Below are 15,659 nucleotides of genomic sequence, written 5' to 3'. Positions count from 1 at the left end.
CATTGCAGTGCTATAGCAAGCTATATAAAACTCATTGTAGCCAGAGACAAGTGAACCTATGGAAAAAAATATGATTTAGAGCCAGGTACACACTGACATTGATGTTTATGCTATAGTCTTCTGTCTTGTTTTCACTGTTGCTTTGTCATGTAGTCTGATAGATTTATTTCTGTTGACAAACTGCTCATTAATGATGACCTATTATTTCAGACAGAAGAACAGCCTTGTGTGGCCGAGTCCTCTCACTCTCAGGTCTCCACACCAGCAGAGAAGGTTGCTGAGACACCTCCATCCACCATCATACAGGTAAGAATCAGTTAGTTTCAACATCAGTGTTTCTCTTTTACTCATATAGGTGCAACATTTGCTCTTGTGCCCAGTCTTTGGTTTATTCTGCATTGGTTAAACTGGTTTCCAACATGTTGCCAAGCACAGTATGGTTTTCTTGCTAAGTGGGGACCAGCCAGCCATTTACACTAGCTGCTGTCTTACACACTTGTACGGTGTCTTGTGGGGACCACCGTAGCTAAGTATTACTCTGCACTCTTAGTGACACTGATGAGATTCTTTCATTCTTACAGTCAACTGAAATACACGTCTAAGACAAGGCCTATAACACAGGCTAAGTGTGCTTCCTGTACTTTACATCAGTTCTTGTGTCACAGCTCAGTTCAACCCTGTACAACTTGATATTCACTTGTTTTCAGCTGTACCAGTCACTGCAGTGCTATAGCAAGCTATACAAAACTCATTGTAGCCAGAGACAAGTGAACCTATGGAAAAAAATATGATTTAGAGCCAGGTACACACAGACATTGATGTTTATGCTATAGTCTTCTGTCTTGTTTTCACTGTTGCTTTGTCATGTAGTCTGATAGATTTATTTCTGTTGACAAACTGCTCATTAATGATGACCTATTATTTCAGACAGAAGAACAGCCTTGTGTGGCCGAGTCCTCTCACTCTCAGGTCTCCACACCAGCAGAGAAGGTTGCTGAGACACCTCCATCCACCATCATACAGGTAAGAATCAGTTAGTTTCAACATCAGTGTTTCTCTTTTACTCAAATAGGTGCAACATTTGCTCTTGTGCCCAGTCTTTGGTTTATTCTGCATTGGTTAAACTGGTTTCCGACATGTTGCCAAGCACAGTATGGTTTTCTTACTAAGTGGGGACCAGCCAGCCATTTACTCTAGCTGCTGTCTTACACACTTGTACGGTGTCTTGTGGGGACCACCGTAGCTAAGTATTACTCTGCACTCTTAGTGACACTGATGAGATTCTTTCATTCTTACAGTCAACTGAAATACACGTCTAAGACAAGGCCTATAACACAGGCTAAGTGTGCTTCCTGTACTTTACATCAGTTCTTGTGTCACAGCTCAGTTCAACCCTGTACAACTTGATATTCACTTGTTTTCAGCTGTACCAGTCATTGCAGTGCTATAGCAAGCTATATAAAACTCATTGTAGCCAGAGACAAGTGAACCTATGGAAAAAAATATGATTTAGAGCCAGGTACACACTGACATTGATGTTTATGCTATAGTCTTCTGTCTTGTTTTCACTGTTGCTTTGTCATGTAGTCTGATAGATTTATTTCTGTTGACAAACTGCTCATTAATGATGACCTATTATTTCAGACAGAAGAACAGCCTTGTGTGGCCGAGTCCTCTCACTCTCAGGTCTCCACACCAGCAGAGAAGGTTGCTGAGACACCTCCATCCACCATCATACAGGTAAGAATCAGTTAGTTTCAACATCAGTGTTTCTCTTTTACTCATATAGGTGCAACATTTGCTCTTGTGCCCAGTCTTTGGTTTATTCTGCATTGGTTAAACTGGTTTCCGACATGTTGCCAAGCACAGTATGGTTTTCTTACTAAGTGGGGACCAGCCAGCCATTTACACTAGCTGCTGTCTTACACACTTGTACGGTGTCTTGTGGGGACCACCGTAGCTAAGTATTACTCTGCACTCTTAGTGACACTGATGAGATTCTTTCATTCTTACTGTCAACTGAAATACACGTCTAAGACAAGGCCTATAACACAGGCTAAGTGTGCTTCCTGTACTTTACATCAGTTCTTGTGTCACAGCTCAGTTCAACCCTGTACAACTTGATATTCACTTGTTTTCCATTTGTACCAGTCATTGCAGTGCTATAGCAAGCTATACAAAACTCATTGTAGCCAGAGACAAGTGAACCTATGGAAAAAAATATGATTTAGAGCCAGGTACACACAGACATTGATGTTTATGCTATAGTCTTCTGTCTTGTTTTCACTGTTGCTTTGTCATGTAGTCTGATAGATTTATTTCTGTTGACAAACTGCTCATTAATGATGACCTATTATTTCAGACAGAAGAACAGCCTTGTGTGGCCGAGTCCTCTCACTCTCAGGTCTCCACACCAGCAGAGAAGGTTGCTGAGACACCTCCATCCACCATCATACAGGTAAGAATCAGTTAGTTTCAACATCAGTGTTTCTCTTTTACTCATATAGGTGCAACATTTGCTCTTGTGCCCAGTCTTTGGTTTATTCTGCATTGGTTAAACTGGTTTCCGACATGTTGCCAAGCACAGTATGGTTTTCTTACTAAGTGGGGACCAGCCAGCCATTTACACTAGCTGCTGTCTTACACACTTGTACGGTGTCTTGTGGGGACCACCGTAGCTAAGTATTACTCTGCACTCTTAGTGACACTGATGAGATTCTTTCATTCTTACAGTCAACTGAAATACACGTCTAAGACAAGGCCTATAACACAGGCTAAGTGTGCTTCCTGTACTTTACATCAGTTCTTGTGTCACAGCTCAGTTCAACCCTGTACAACTTGATATTCACTTGTTTTCCATTTGTACCAGTCACTGCAGTGCTATAGCAAGCTATACAAAACTCATTGTAGCCAGAGACAAGTGAACCTATGGAAAAAAATATGATTTAGAGCCAGGTACACACAGACATTGATGTTTATGCTATAGTCTTCTGTCTTGTTTTCACTGTTGCTTTGTCATGTAGTCTGATAGATTTATTTCTGTTGACAAACTGCTCATTAATGATGACCTATTATTTCAGACAGAAGAACAGCCTTGTGTGGCCGAGTCCTCTCACTCTCAGGTCTCCACACCAGCAGAGAAGGTTGCTGAGACACCTCCATCCACCATCACACAGGTAAGAATCAGTTAGTTTCAACATCAGTGTTTCTCTTTTACTCATATAGGTGCAACATTTGCTCTTGTGCCCAGTCTTTGGTTTATTCTGCATTGGTTAAGCTGGTTTCCGACATGTTGCCAAGCACAGTATGGTTTTCTTACTAAGTGGGGACCAGCCAGCCATTTACTCTAGCTGCTGTCTTACACACTTGTACGGTGTCTTGTGGGGACCACCGTAGCTAAGTATTACTCTGCACTCTTAGTGACACTGATGAGATTCTTTCATTCTTACAGTCAACTGAAATACACGTCTAAGACAAGGCCTATAACACAGGCTAAGTGTGCTTCCTGTACTTTACATCAGTTCTTGTGTCACAGCTCAGTTCAACCCTGTACAACTTGATATTCACTTGTTTTCCATTTGTACCAGTCACTGCAGTGCTATAGCAAGCTATATAAAACTCATTGTAGCCAGAGACAAGTGAACCTATGGAAAAAAATATGATTTAGAGCCAGGTACACACTGACATTGATGTTTATGCTATAGTCTTCTGTCTTGTTTTCACTGTTGCTTTGTCATGTAGTCTGATAGATTTATTTCTGTTGACAAACTGCTCATTAATGATGACCTATTATTTCAGACAGAAGAACAGCCTTGTGTGGCCGAGTCCTCTCACTCTCAGGTCTCCACACCAGCAGAGAAGGTTGCTGAGACACCTCCATCCACCATCATACAGGTAAGAATCAGTTAGTTTCAACATCAGTGTTTCTCTTTTACTCATATAGGTGCAACATTTGCTCTTGTGCCCAGTCTTTGGTTTATTCTGCATTGGTTAAGCTGGTTTCCGACATGTTGCCAAGCACAGTATGGTTTTCTTACTAAGTGGGGACCAGCCAGCCATTTACTCTAGCTGCTGTCTTACACACTTGTACGGTGTCTTGTGGGGACCACTGTAGCTAAGTATTACTCTGCACTCTTAGTGACACTGATGAGATTCTTTCATTCTTACTGTCAACTGAAATACACGTCTAAGACAAGGCCTATAACACAGGCTAAGTGTGCTTCCTGTACTTTACATCAGTTCTTGTGTCACAGCTCAGTTCAACCCTGTACAACTTGATATTCACTTGTTTTCAGCTGTACCAGTCATTGCAGTGCTATAGCAAGCTATATAAAACTCATTGTAGCCAGAGACAAGTGAACCTATGGAAAAAAATATGATTTAGAGCCAGGTACACACTGACATTGATGTTTATGCTATAGTCTTCTGTCTTGTTTTCACTGTTGCTTTGTCATGTAGTCTGATAGATTTATTTCTGTTGACAAACTGCTCATTAATGATGACCTATTATTTCAGACAGAAGAACAGCCTTGTGTGGCCGAGTCCTCTCACTCTCAGGTCTCCACACCAGCAGAGAAGGTTGCTGAGACACCTCCATCCACCATCATACAGGTAAGAATCAGTTAGTTTCAACATCAGTGTTTCTCTTTTACTCAAATAGGTGCAACATTTGCTCTTGTGCCCAGTCTTTGGTTTATTCTGCATTGGTTAAACTGGTTTCCGACATGTTGCCAAGCACAGTATGGTTTTCTTGCTAAGTGGGGACCAGCCAGCCATTTACACTAGCTGCTGTCTTACACACTTGTACGGTGTCTTGTGGGGACCACCGTAGCTAAGTATTACTCTGCACTCTTAGTGACACTGATGAGATTCTTTCATTCTTACAGTCAACTGAAATACACGTCTAAGACAAGGCCTATAACACAGGCTAAGTGTGCTTCCTGTACTTTACATCAGTTCTTGTGTCACAGCTCAGTTCAACCCTGTACAACTTGATATTCACTTGTTTTCCATTTGTACCAGTCATTGCAGTGCTATAGCAAGCTATACAAAACTCATTGTAGCCAGAGACAAGTGAACCTATGGAAAAAAATATGATTTAGAGCCAGGTACACACTGACATTGATGTTTATGCTATAGTCTTCTGTCTTGTTTTCACTGTTGCTTTATCATGTAGTCTAATAGACTTATTTCTGTTGACAAACTGCTCATTAATGATGACCTATTATTTCAGACAGAAGAACAGCCTTGTGTGGCCGAGTCCTCTCACTCTCAGGTCTCCACACCAGCAGAGAAGGTTGCTGAGACACCTCCATCCACCATCATACAGGTAAGAATCAGTTAGTTTCAACATCAGTGTTTCTCTTTTACTCAAATAGGTGCAACATTTGCTCTTGTGCCCAGACTTTGGTTTATTCTGCATTGGTTAAACTGGTTTCCGACATGTTGCCAAGCACAGTATGGTTTTCTTACTAAGTGGGGACCAGCCAGCCATTTACTCTAGCTGCTGTCTTACACACTTGTACGGTGTCTTGTGGGGACCACTGTAGCTAAGTATTACTCTGCACTCTTAGTGACACTGATGAGATTCTTTCATTCTTACTGTCAACTGAAATACACGTCTAAGACAAGGCCTATAACACAGGCTAAGTGTGCTTCCTGTACTTTACATCAGTTCTTGTGTCACAGCTCAGTTCAACCCTGTACAACTTGATATTCACTTGTTTTCCATTTGTACCAGTCACTGCAGTGCTATAGCAAGCTATACAAAACTCACTTTTACCAGAGCCAAATTTGACCTATGAAAAATCTATGAAATACATGTTTGGTTTGGCTACATTGGTTAAACTGTTGTGTCAGACATGTTGCCAAGCACAGTCTGGTTTTCTGACTCAGTGGGGACTCGCTAGGATATTGTGACACTGATCTAGAATCTTCATCAGTGAAAGAGTATAGTCAGGTTTTGCACATTTTAAATTTTTGCTATGCCTTGTATTTTTCTTTAATTTAAGCAACGTCAGTGTTTTCACAAGTCCTCTATCAGGCAGCATATGGTTGACAAATCACAACCAACTTGAAACTTTAGACCTACATAAAGACATTTTTAAAGTAATTTGTAGTGGGGTTTTTTTAAGTATAATAATACAATAATGCAAACAAGTTTAAATTGAATTCAATAAATAAATTATTCCAAATTGTTTTAATCTTAGTCGTCTTTCTTTGTGTATGTATGTATATGTGTGTGTTATTCATATATTATGTCTTCACTATTTCTTCTCTAGAACAAGGATGAATCAGGACCGATTCTTTCATCAAACAAAGCTGGAGTCGATCGTCACCTTGTAAGCTACATGGATTCTGATGAGTCTCTGTGTCCATGCACCAGTTCCTCCCAGCTAAATGAAAGCTGCCTGGTACTTTGAAGTTATTTTTAGTATTGAGTATTGAATAGACATTTTTCCTTTTTATCGTGTACATTGGTACAAATGTAATCTAAAATTTCTGGACATCATAGACATGGAGTCCACCTACTGAATCTGATCTGTCCCCCACTGACCTGGACAGACAGTCTACTCCAAGGTTGAGAAGGACCAAAAGTATACAGGTGTGCACAACAAAAAATGTACAGAAATAGTAATGCATATGCTGAACACTAATTTTTTGCATTTAAGTATTTATGAAAATGCTTAATTAGTGTGCTGACTTAATTGATTTTATCTTTTTTATCTCCTAAAGATGAGTGGACGCATTGATTTTGATTCAGATGAGCTTTTTGATCCCACCTCAGACGACAGTGGAGAAGAGTATATTCCTAAGAGTGGTCAAGACTCCTCTGAAGATACAGATACAAGCGACATTATTGTCCCAGTTAATCAGAAAATGAAGAAGCTGAGATTTCCAAACATAGGGAAGACGGTGGATGTTGGAGAACAGGACAGCAGTTCTTTGAAGTCAACAACTCAGAGGGGGCGCTCACCTGTAAGAAAACAAAGTAGGAGATCTTCAAGCAGTGTATCCTGTCCAGCACAAACAAGTACTATTAACACCACAAAACCTGCTAGACCTGATACAGACTCTCCCCTGGGTGAACCGCCTGACAGTTTACTTTCCATACCTGCTGTTTGTAAAAAAGATGATGGATCAAGAATGTACAACAAAAAGCAATATTGTGTGTACTGTAAGTTGGGGGTTATAAAAATGGCAAGGCATTTGGAGCGTGCTCATCAAGACAAGCCAGAGGTTGCAAGGGCTGTGTCCTTCCCAAAAGGCTCCCAAGAAAGACGAGTGCATATGGAACATTTGAGAAACAAGGGCAATTTTGCACACAATGTTGAAGTGCTGAATTCTGGTGTTGGAACTGTTGTGCCTCGCAAGCAACCAAAGGATAAATCTCAAGTGGAGAATTTTCTGCATTGTGCATATTGTCAAGGCCTTTTCTTAAAGAAGGTCCTTTGGAGGCACATGAAGATCTGCAAGTTCAAGCCTAATACTCCACTTAAACCTGGCAGAACTCGCGTCCAGGCCCTCTGTGCATTTGCTGCACCTCCACCATCTGGAGTGAAGGAAAAACTTTGGAAGCTGCTTAACAACATGGTTCAAGATGATGTGTATTTTGCAGTCAAATCTGATGCCTGTATAATGGAGTATGGTGAGCATTTATACAATAGGCTTGGATTTGACGTCAGCAAACATGAATATATTCGTCAGAAATTGAGAGAGCTGGGAAGGCTTCTCATATGCTCAAGGAAAACCACTCCTCTGAAGACAATTCAAGATCACATCAAGCCTGCAAATTTTATGCACGTTGTACAAGCAGTGAAAAATATAGCAGGCTACAGTTGTGACACAAATGCATACAGTTGTCCAAGTCTGGCTCTCAAAATTGGATATAGCTTGAAAAAGATTTCAATGCTTGTTGAAAGTCGTGCAAATGTACAAAGTGACTACAGTGCAGCAAAAGAAGCTCGTACATTCCGCAGTGTGTATGAAACCAGGTGGAATGAACTGATATCATCTGATTCACTTAGAACACTTCAGGAGTCAAAGTGGAACACCCCCCAGTTGCTTCCATTCACCAAAGATGTGCAGACACTCCACTCCTATTTAGATGCTCAGCAACAAGAGCTTTTCAGCAGATTGTCCTCAGAGACATCCCTCCAGACATACACGCAGCTGACAAAGGTCATTTTGACACAAGTAATTTTGTTTAACCGACGCAGAGCTGGGGAAGTGTCAAAAATTCCTCTTTCTGCATATTTATCTCACAATGTATCTGATCCACATGAGGATGTGAATGTTGCACTTTCAGATCTAGAAAAGAGACTTTGTCAGCATTTCCGAAGAATGGAAATTAGAGGTAAAAGGGGACGAAAAGTACCTGTACTCTTAACTCCAGCAATGCAACAGGCATTGGATCTGCTTGTCAGCAAACGACAGGAATGTGGAATTCTACCAGAGAACACATACCTATTTGCAAGGCCAGCCAGTCGGATTTGCTACCGTGGGACTGATGGTCTTCGATACTTCGCCAAGGTCAGTGGTGCAAAAAGCCCCGAAAATCTTACTTCAACAAAACTACGAAAACAAACAGGAACCTTGTCCCAGGTCCTTAACCTCACCAACACAGAGTTGGACCAGTTGGCAGATTTCCTGGGACATGACATAAGAGTCCACAGACAGTTTTACAGACTTCCCGAGGGCACACTCCAACTTGCTAAAATCAGCAAGATTCTTATGGCTCTGGAGCAGGGACGTCTTTCAGAGTTCAAGGGCAAGTCCCTGGATGATATTAGCATTGATCCACATGGTATGAAATGTTTAATTGTTCCACTTAAAAACATTATTAACTTATTTGGACTTATTACTTTTGCATTATTCAAATGTGTAAGGATCAGGTGATGCATTTGTCATTTTTGAGGGGCCATACAAGGATTTCATCCTCACACACATGCATTCTCCTTTCACATACATACATTTTCACTCATATTTATTCATTTCGCTCACATTCATATATTTTTACTCTCATGCATACATTTTCACATGTATACATTTTCACTCATTTATGTATTTGAGCACACACTGATGCATTTTTCTCTCTGTACAGCTCCTCACACATTTTCCTCCCTCTCCTCTTCCTACCCTCCACAGAGAATGTGTACCTTGACAGCGACCAGGAGAGAGACCCTGGGGCCCCATGTGATGACCCCGAATCAGCCTATGAGTCAGATTCAATGAGTAAGTGTTTGTTTTTTTCCCCCCAGTATGTGTGTGTGTGTATATGTGTGTGTGTAATTGAAGCAAAATCATCAAGATGTGATTGAAGTGTAGATTTCCATTTTTAAGAGCTTGAACAAAATCATAAAATCAATCATCAGCATTACATTATCTGTTTGGAAATGAATCATTTGTATACTTAGTCCTTCTTTTTCAGTGAGTCAACTGTAATTGAACAGATCATTAACAGATCATTATAATAATCCTTCTATTTAGAAGGATTATTTTGGTACTTGATGAAGTCCATGCTTGATACATTTTGTGGTGACTTTAATTCATAAGCCATTCTTGCCTGTGTTTCTGACCTGATTACTTTATGAAGATATTACAGTATATTAACCAAGAAAACAATTATACAACCATGCAGTCTTCCTTGATATTTTGGTGGCCAAAGGTCATGATGTGCCCTCACAAAATATACTTCGTCCATGGTTCAGAAATTCTTTCACTGACTGTAACAGTAATGAAGAAAGGTGGCACCATTTCCAACAAATATCCAACAGGATGACATGCTAATTTATTTTTTTTCTCAGAGCAATCAGTCACAACTGAGAGTGAGACAACAGGGCCAGATGTGAGCCACAGTGTACCACAGGAGGACTCGGCTACACAAGCCACAAACAACCAGACACCTCTGAAAAGGTTAAAAGGTAAAGTTTTAAATCTTAAATTTCAAGATTGGCTGCTCAAAAATGTAAAGAAATATAATGAGAACGCCTGTGTTTTGTGTGGGTCTATAGGGCGACAGCCTGGCAAGAGGAAGAAGTGGGAGGAGGAGGAGGTTGCTGCTGTGGAAAAGCACATGATGTCCTTTATCACAACATGCCGGGTTCCTGGTAAAAGCGATTGCGATAAGTGTATCGACTTGGAGAAAAGAGCTCTTAGATACAGAAATTGGCTAGCTATTAAGTTTTATGTAAAGAATCGCATTACAGCTCTGAAAAAAAAGGTTTGAAACCCTAGTTCGCAAATGTGGTGTTGTTTGTTTTTATTTAGCCCACATAAAGTTGCCTGTAGTTGCATAATAAACATGGTAAAGTAACCACTGTAGTGGCAGCAATCATAAAAATCAGAGACCAAAAGAAGAGCTTTTGTGATTGTACAGTTGTGTTTCAGGATTGTTCACAGCAGAATTAATCAGATTAAAAAGTGCGTTCACTATTTGTTTTCCTTTTTTTATTCTGATGGAGACAGTATATAACCCAATGGAGTCTGCGTGAGTACATCAGTCTGTTACCTGTTGTTAGAAACACAAGATGACAGTTCTGCATACAAAATGTGCTCCTGCATCCCAATATACAAAGAACAAATTAAACAAAATTTCAAATTGCTGAGAAGCTAACATTGTGTTGTGACTTATGTCACAATCAGAACTGGGGATTGTGAGTGACAGTCTGATGATGGTGGTGATAAATACTGCAAACTGATCACATCAAACCATTTACATCCACTGATTTAGATCAAGTTCTCAATGCATACAGTATGTACATATTTCTATACATAAATAGATGTGGAATGTAATTACATTAGCAAAGGCAGGTAAAGGTAGAGCATGTTCTCTAGTCATTTACATAGCATTAACTTATTTTATCACATTGTTAACATCCATATCATTCACACTGATGTTAAAGGACCTTAATGGTCCACATTTATATATCATAGATCATACAACAATATTTACATTTTAGCTGTTAGGTGGTTCAGGTCTGTGCAAATTCTATTCCCAGTGTTAGGTCTTAGAAGTAACAGCAGGTAGGATGAGGGCCTTTTTGATTTTTGCTTAGATTTTCTAGCTTAAATTGTCTTTTGATAGAAGCAATTTTGTCCGTTGATGACAGTACCCTATGTGATTTTTAAAATAAAAAAATAACTAAATCCTTCAGGAACTGAAGGCTGTACTATCTGTCAAGTAAAGACAGTCCCACCAAGTCATGTTAGTGCTCCAACAACAACATACTTGAGATACTCACAGTTGATTTCCTGTGAGTCGTTGAGGTCTGAGGTGTTGATCACTGTGGTGTTGGAGGTCGGGGGGCTAGGGGTGGATGCTGGTGGAGGGTCTGGACAAACCTTCTCTTGTTTTTCTGCTCGGCTTTCTGGCAATTTCTCCTTCCCTTCAGCTTCTGGCTTAGGCTTTAGTTTCAGTTCCTTCTGCAGAGTCCTCTTCAGTTCTGCCAGTCTCTGCTGCAGCTGCTTGATGGTCCTGTTGTTGTTGCTGAGCTGTTGCTCCAGCTCACGGTTTACTTTCTGGACATGATCTGGCTATCAGTAGGAAGGTTCGCCCTTATGAGCTGGGTCCTGCTCAAGGTTACTTGATTTACATAGCAGAACAGGACTGTTTTTTTGTTTGTTTTTTTGAGACAGTATCACTTAAATGATTGATATTAATGAATCATATTGTAATGTTCACATTCAAAAAATCTGCTTGGATTTGCAAAAAATTGTTTTGATACAATTTATTTTTCTTATGTGATAGCAGGGCTGTCAAGCTATTAAAAATAGCCCTTGACCCATGTCTGTCTATTACTTAAGATGACTTGTAGTAATAAAATCTTAAACATGGCATCATTTGCGCTAACTTTGAGAGCTATGTGTTGCAGCTTAGTCTTAAAACTTAAAAAATGACAAGATGAGACTTCAAATCACACATCTTTCGTCATTTTCATACAACATAAGCATTTTACCTGGAAATTAACTTCTATTATTAATCTTCTTATTAATTCAACTCAGATATTCAAATGAATATAGTCTTTTAATATGGTCTAATAAGTCTTTTAAACTAAATAATTACCCCATTATTTTTTTTTTTAATGAATATTAACTTATTAACAAAACTTACAAATGATATGTTCCTTCAAATAAATGTTTAAACACCATCAGTGTTTAAGGTCTCTACAAAGTAAGTTAAACTTGAAAGTGTGTCAACTGGTCCAAAGGAAGATAGAAAAATCTGAAAGTGTGTATAAGGTTACCCCACAAGTCACTAAAAACCTGAAAAGTCCCCAGGAAGCTGTCCCTGGTCAGGTGAGGAATTCTACTTTGTCTGATTGACAATTTGAAGTGATATGTGTGTTTCTGGCTGCTCCAGTATACCACCTGATTTTTTTCAATGCTGTAGGACCTTCAGAAAGGGTGGTTCCCACATTGCACGTTCATGTCTTGTGTCCCTACAATGTGATATAGACAAGGCTGTGTGTGTGTGTGTGTGTGTGTGTGAGTGAGAGAGAGAGAGAGAGATAGTTTCATGCTTCGCTCCTCCGCACACTGTTTAAGATTCTTTCCTCTTGTGAAACCGAGCAAACTGAACAGTCTGTGTGTGTGCATTCATTCAGTTTGCCAGTGAATTGGAGATTTGCTGAGGAAGGCCAAGCATCAGCAACTCTCTGCAGTAGTACTGGTGTGGTAATGAATGTATGCGAGTCTGGGGGGATGCAAACTGCACACTGTGATGTCTTGGAGTAAGTGCTGGTGGTTGGCCTCCAAGCACATTTGAACAACTCAAAAAGGGAGAGAAGAAAAGCAACTAACTTTAGTAGAAATTTGGTGTATATTTGTTTTATCTCCATAACAATTTTTGGTAACACTTTAATTAAAATAGACTACATTAACCATTAACTAGTTGCCTATTAGCAATAACAGTGCCCAATAACAGTCAGTCAAATCAGTAAAGGCCTTATGAAGAATTATAATTGTCCCTTAGTGACATTTCATTAACACTGTGTTTTCTTATGAAATAGAACTGTAACAAAACAAAACTACACATGCCACATAACTCAAAAATAATTCTTTCTAACTCACAATATGTTCCCCATTCTAAGTGAGGTCTTGTTCATAACTAATTCACTAGTAGTTCGAAATTTATTAACCCATATAGGTTCTACTGGTGAATTAGTTATGAGTTATGAGCAAGACCTCACTTAGAATGTTAGCAAGAATTCATTTAGCATTATTGGCAACATGGAGAAGCTGGAGAACATGTGTTCCTTAATATAAAGTCTGACCCAGTAGAAGAACTAGTCAATGACAGAGGTCAGGGCTTCACTGTTTCACTGAAGATATATGGAATAATTTGATAATAAAAGCCCGAATTCATTTAGGGAAATAATTGTATGTCTAACTTTGCCCAATTTACTAAAATATTCAATTTGATATACAGCAATTACAGTTTTTCCTTTTCATTTTGGTGCTATTCAGTAGTCTGTTCACCGAGGACAAAAGTGACAAAAAAACACGAAGTAATAACAACCCAAAAAGTCAAATCTAAAAGAAAATTCACTTGTATAAAGCATTTACATAGGGTGATTAAATATGCACAAATTACATTTCCAAAATACAAAAGAGCTGCAGGGGCCATCATTACAATCTGGAAATTTACTTCATTAATATGCCCTTGAACTATTTTCCGTGTCCCGTCAAATATCAGACTTCCAGGATCGCAACGCTGAAGCTCATTCTTTCCTATTGTAGGGACAAAGTGGGTGACTGGGTAGAGCTCAAAAACAGCAAGTGGCCACAAATCAGCGATGTGTTCCGCTCCCAGCGGTAATGCAGCAGTCGGCTAAATGACCCACAGCCCTTGACAAGCGTGTGACAGGCTGAAGAAAAGGCGGCGCGCAAGGCTGCCAAAGCCACACACTGGCTCCTGCTGCCTTTTAACCGCGAGGACTCACTATTGGACCTATCACTGCGAGGGCTGCGGTGTGCGGCTTGCATGTTAATCATATGTCTCGTTAAGTAAGTCATAATTGGTGTCGTTAAAATGTCTCCACTTTGCCTCATGACCTGATTGAAGTTGAGGAAATTAACATTGCTCAAATAGTTGCTCCCTATTAGCAGTGACAGTTTGACTGAGGGCTAAGAGGCAGGAATGAGGAGTGGGAATGAAGAGAGAGTGGCTTTGTGAGAGTCAGTCCCTCTGGCCATACACTTCAGTTTCAAGTGTTCGCCAAACCGGTCTATTATTGCTGGTTTCTTTGTCCCACAAGGCAGCTAACCAGATGTAAACCCTCCAAATGGTTAAACCAGTATGGCTGTCCTGAATGGACCTGTGATTGGTCAAATTGGTAAAATTGATTAAGCTAATGTAATTTCACTACAAAGAAGAATTTTAGAATTTCTCGTGTCTTACCACGGTCTTCTGGCATTGTATGCTGGTGCTGTTGAACCTCAGAGCCGGGACGCTGTGCGTGTTGCCCTGAATGTGGAAGATACACTCATAGTTCTTCTGTCCAGACTGTGGCTGTGGCAGGTTCTGGGCCAGCAGGGTGATTGGCCTCATAACTCCAGCAGGGATATAGATCTGTGTGGAGGGCAGGATCTGAGGACACTCCTGTAGAAGAGAAAAATATGAATAAAGAAATTGAGATGCGGCTGGAAAAGAAAGCAGGAAATCTCAGTGGGATGCAGACCTGGGTGGACAGAATCTTCCACGGAGACGAGCAAACTGAGAAAGAAAATACGGATCTATTTATTCTGATTGACAGGTAATAATTGTATATGAAATGGCACCATGGCATTACAGATCTCACTTATGTCCATAATTACCTATGAATCATTTTCTTTTTCTTCCAACCACACAATTCAGGATGCATGCCAGCATCCTTTGTTCTCTTGGAGGAATGTGTTTGAAGAATAAGGCAGCCTGAAACCTCCACTTACAAATTATCAATACTCTTGAGGATCAAGTCTTGTTCTATTTATGAACTGCTGAGTATTGAATGTGGCTTACTTGTCAAAATCAGTACCTGCCATTTTGGAATTAACTCTTTCCCAGTATTAATGAGGCTGCTACGGCTATTGGTTGTGTTTTTGCCTAAGTGAATGCATGAAAGGATTTTCTGACTCTTTCTGAGTGGACAAAAATGAAAGCCTGAGGCAGCGTCTCTTAGGACCATGGACAGTGTTAATCGTGCTATGCTGTACTGTAAAAACACCAACAGTCTATCTTCGGATTATAGAGGGAAATGACTGAGGGGTCAGTACTTCCACTCAGCGGTTTCTCGCTGCTCTTCAATCAATAAAAAAATTGGCTACAGCAGTAGCTTTGCAGCACATTAATTGAAGGAAAATAACTGAACTCTCCAAGCATTTTTTTCAGCCCTAAGTAAATCAAAAGACAATATTCAGCTGTCAGCTGGAATCCATGCTACATAACTGCTGATGCTCCAGAGTTAATTAGTACTTCAAACTGTGTTTTCAACTCGCTCAACAATTCATTTCAACACATTCATGTGTGGCATTGATCAGAGCTGTATATTGGCGAGAATCTGATGGTCCCTGTATCATGATACAGGGCTTTACTATTCAGTATACTGCAATGTAATTAGATACTTCAAACAAGGCAATATATTGTTTCATGGGCCTGTCTAGCTGTTGGCTCTTTCAGC

At 40.0% G+C, this 15,659-nt stretch overlaps 2 protein-coding genes across 7 annotated transcripts in view; one reads left to right on the top strand and one right to left on the bottom strand.

Annotated features, from left to right (window-relative positions):
- LOC124063494 (plexin-A1-like) overlaps positions 1-15,659 on the bottom strand; it is a 279,266-nt gene that overhangs the window by 86,722 nt on the left and 176,885 nt on the right. For all 5 annotated transcript variants that reach the window (XR_006844116.1, XM_046397214.1, XM_046397216.1 and 2 more), the window contains one exon: positions 14,402-14,602. Coding sequence is in view for 4 of the 5 variants with exons in the window: in XM_046397214.1 (XP_046253170.1) it covers positions 14,402-14,602 (201 nt within the window). In the remaining variant the exon portion in view is untranslated. The remainder of the gene's footprint in view (positions 1-14,401; positions 14,603-15,659) is intronic.
- Positions 5,805-10,602, top strand: LOC124063495. Of its 2 annotated transcripts, none has more exons than XM_046397219.1 (6): positions 5,805-6,413; positions 6,515-6,604; positions 6,736-8,806; positions 9,148-9,234; positions 9,807-9,915; positions 10,014-10,602. In XM_046397219.1, exons 1-6 carry the CDS (start codon positions 6,351-6,353, stop codon positions 10,111-10,113), a joined length of 2,520 nt encoding a protein of 839 aa, XP_046253175.1. In that variant the 5' UTR covers positions 5,805-6,350; the 3' UTR covers positions 10,114-10,602. The 2 variants fall into 2 exon arrangements, with proteins under 2 accessions (XP_046253175.1, XP_046253174.1); XM_046397218.1 differs by having other exon boundaries at positions 9,807-9,923.

Source organism: Scatophagus argus, chromosome 8 (assembly GCF_020382885.2).
Source record: "Scatophagus argus isolate fScaArg1 chromosome 8, fScaArg1.pri, whole genome shotgun sequence".
Taxonomy (NCBI): Eukaryota; Metazoa; Chordata; class Actinopteri; family Scatophagidae; genus Scatophagus; species Scatophagus argus.
The sequence above is the reverse complement of the archived record's forward strand: the minus strand, read 5'-3'. Positions and strand labels throughout refer to the sequence as shown.

Excerpts from the sequence above, each read along its gene's own strand:
- LOC124063495 (XM_046397218.1), top strand. The coding sequence starts at position 6,351 with ATGGATTCTGATGAGTCTCTGTGTCCATGCACCAGTTCCTCCCAGCTA. Across the intron at positions 6,414-6,514 it reads AGCTAAATGAAAGCTGCCTG|ACATGGAGTCCACCTACTGA; the intron begins GTACTTTGAAGT and ends TGGACATCATAG. Across the intron at positions 9,235-9,806 it reads CTATGAGTCAGATTCAATGA|AGCAATCAGTCACAACTGAG; the intron begins GTAAGTGTTTGT and ends TTTTTTTCTCAG.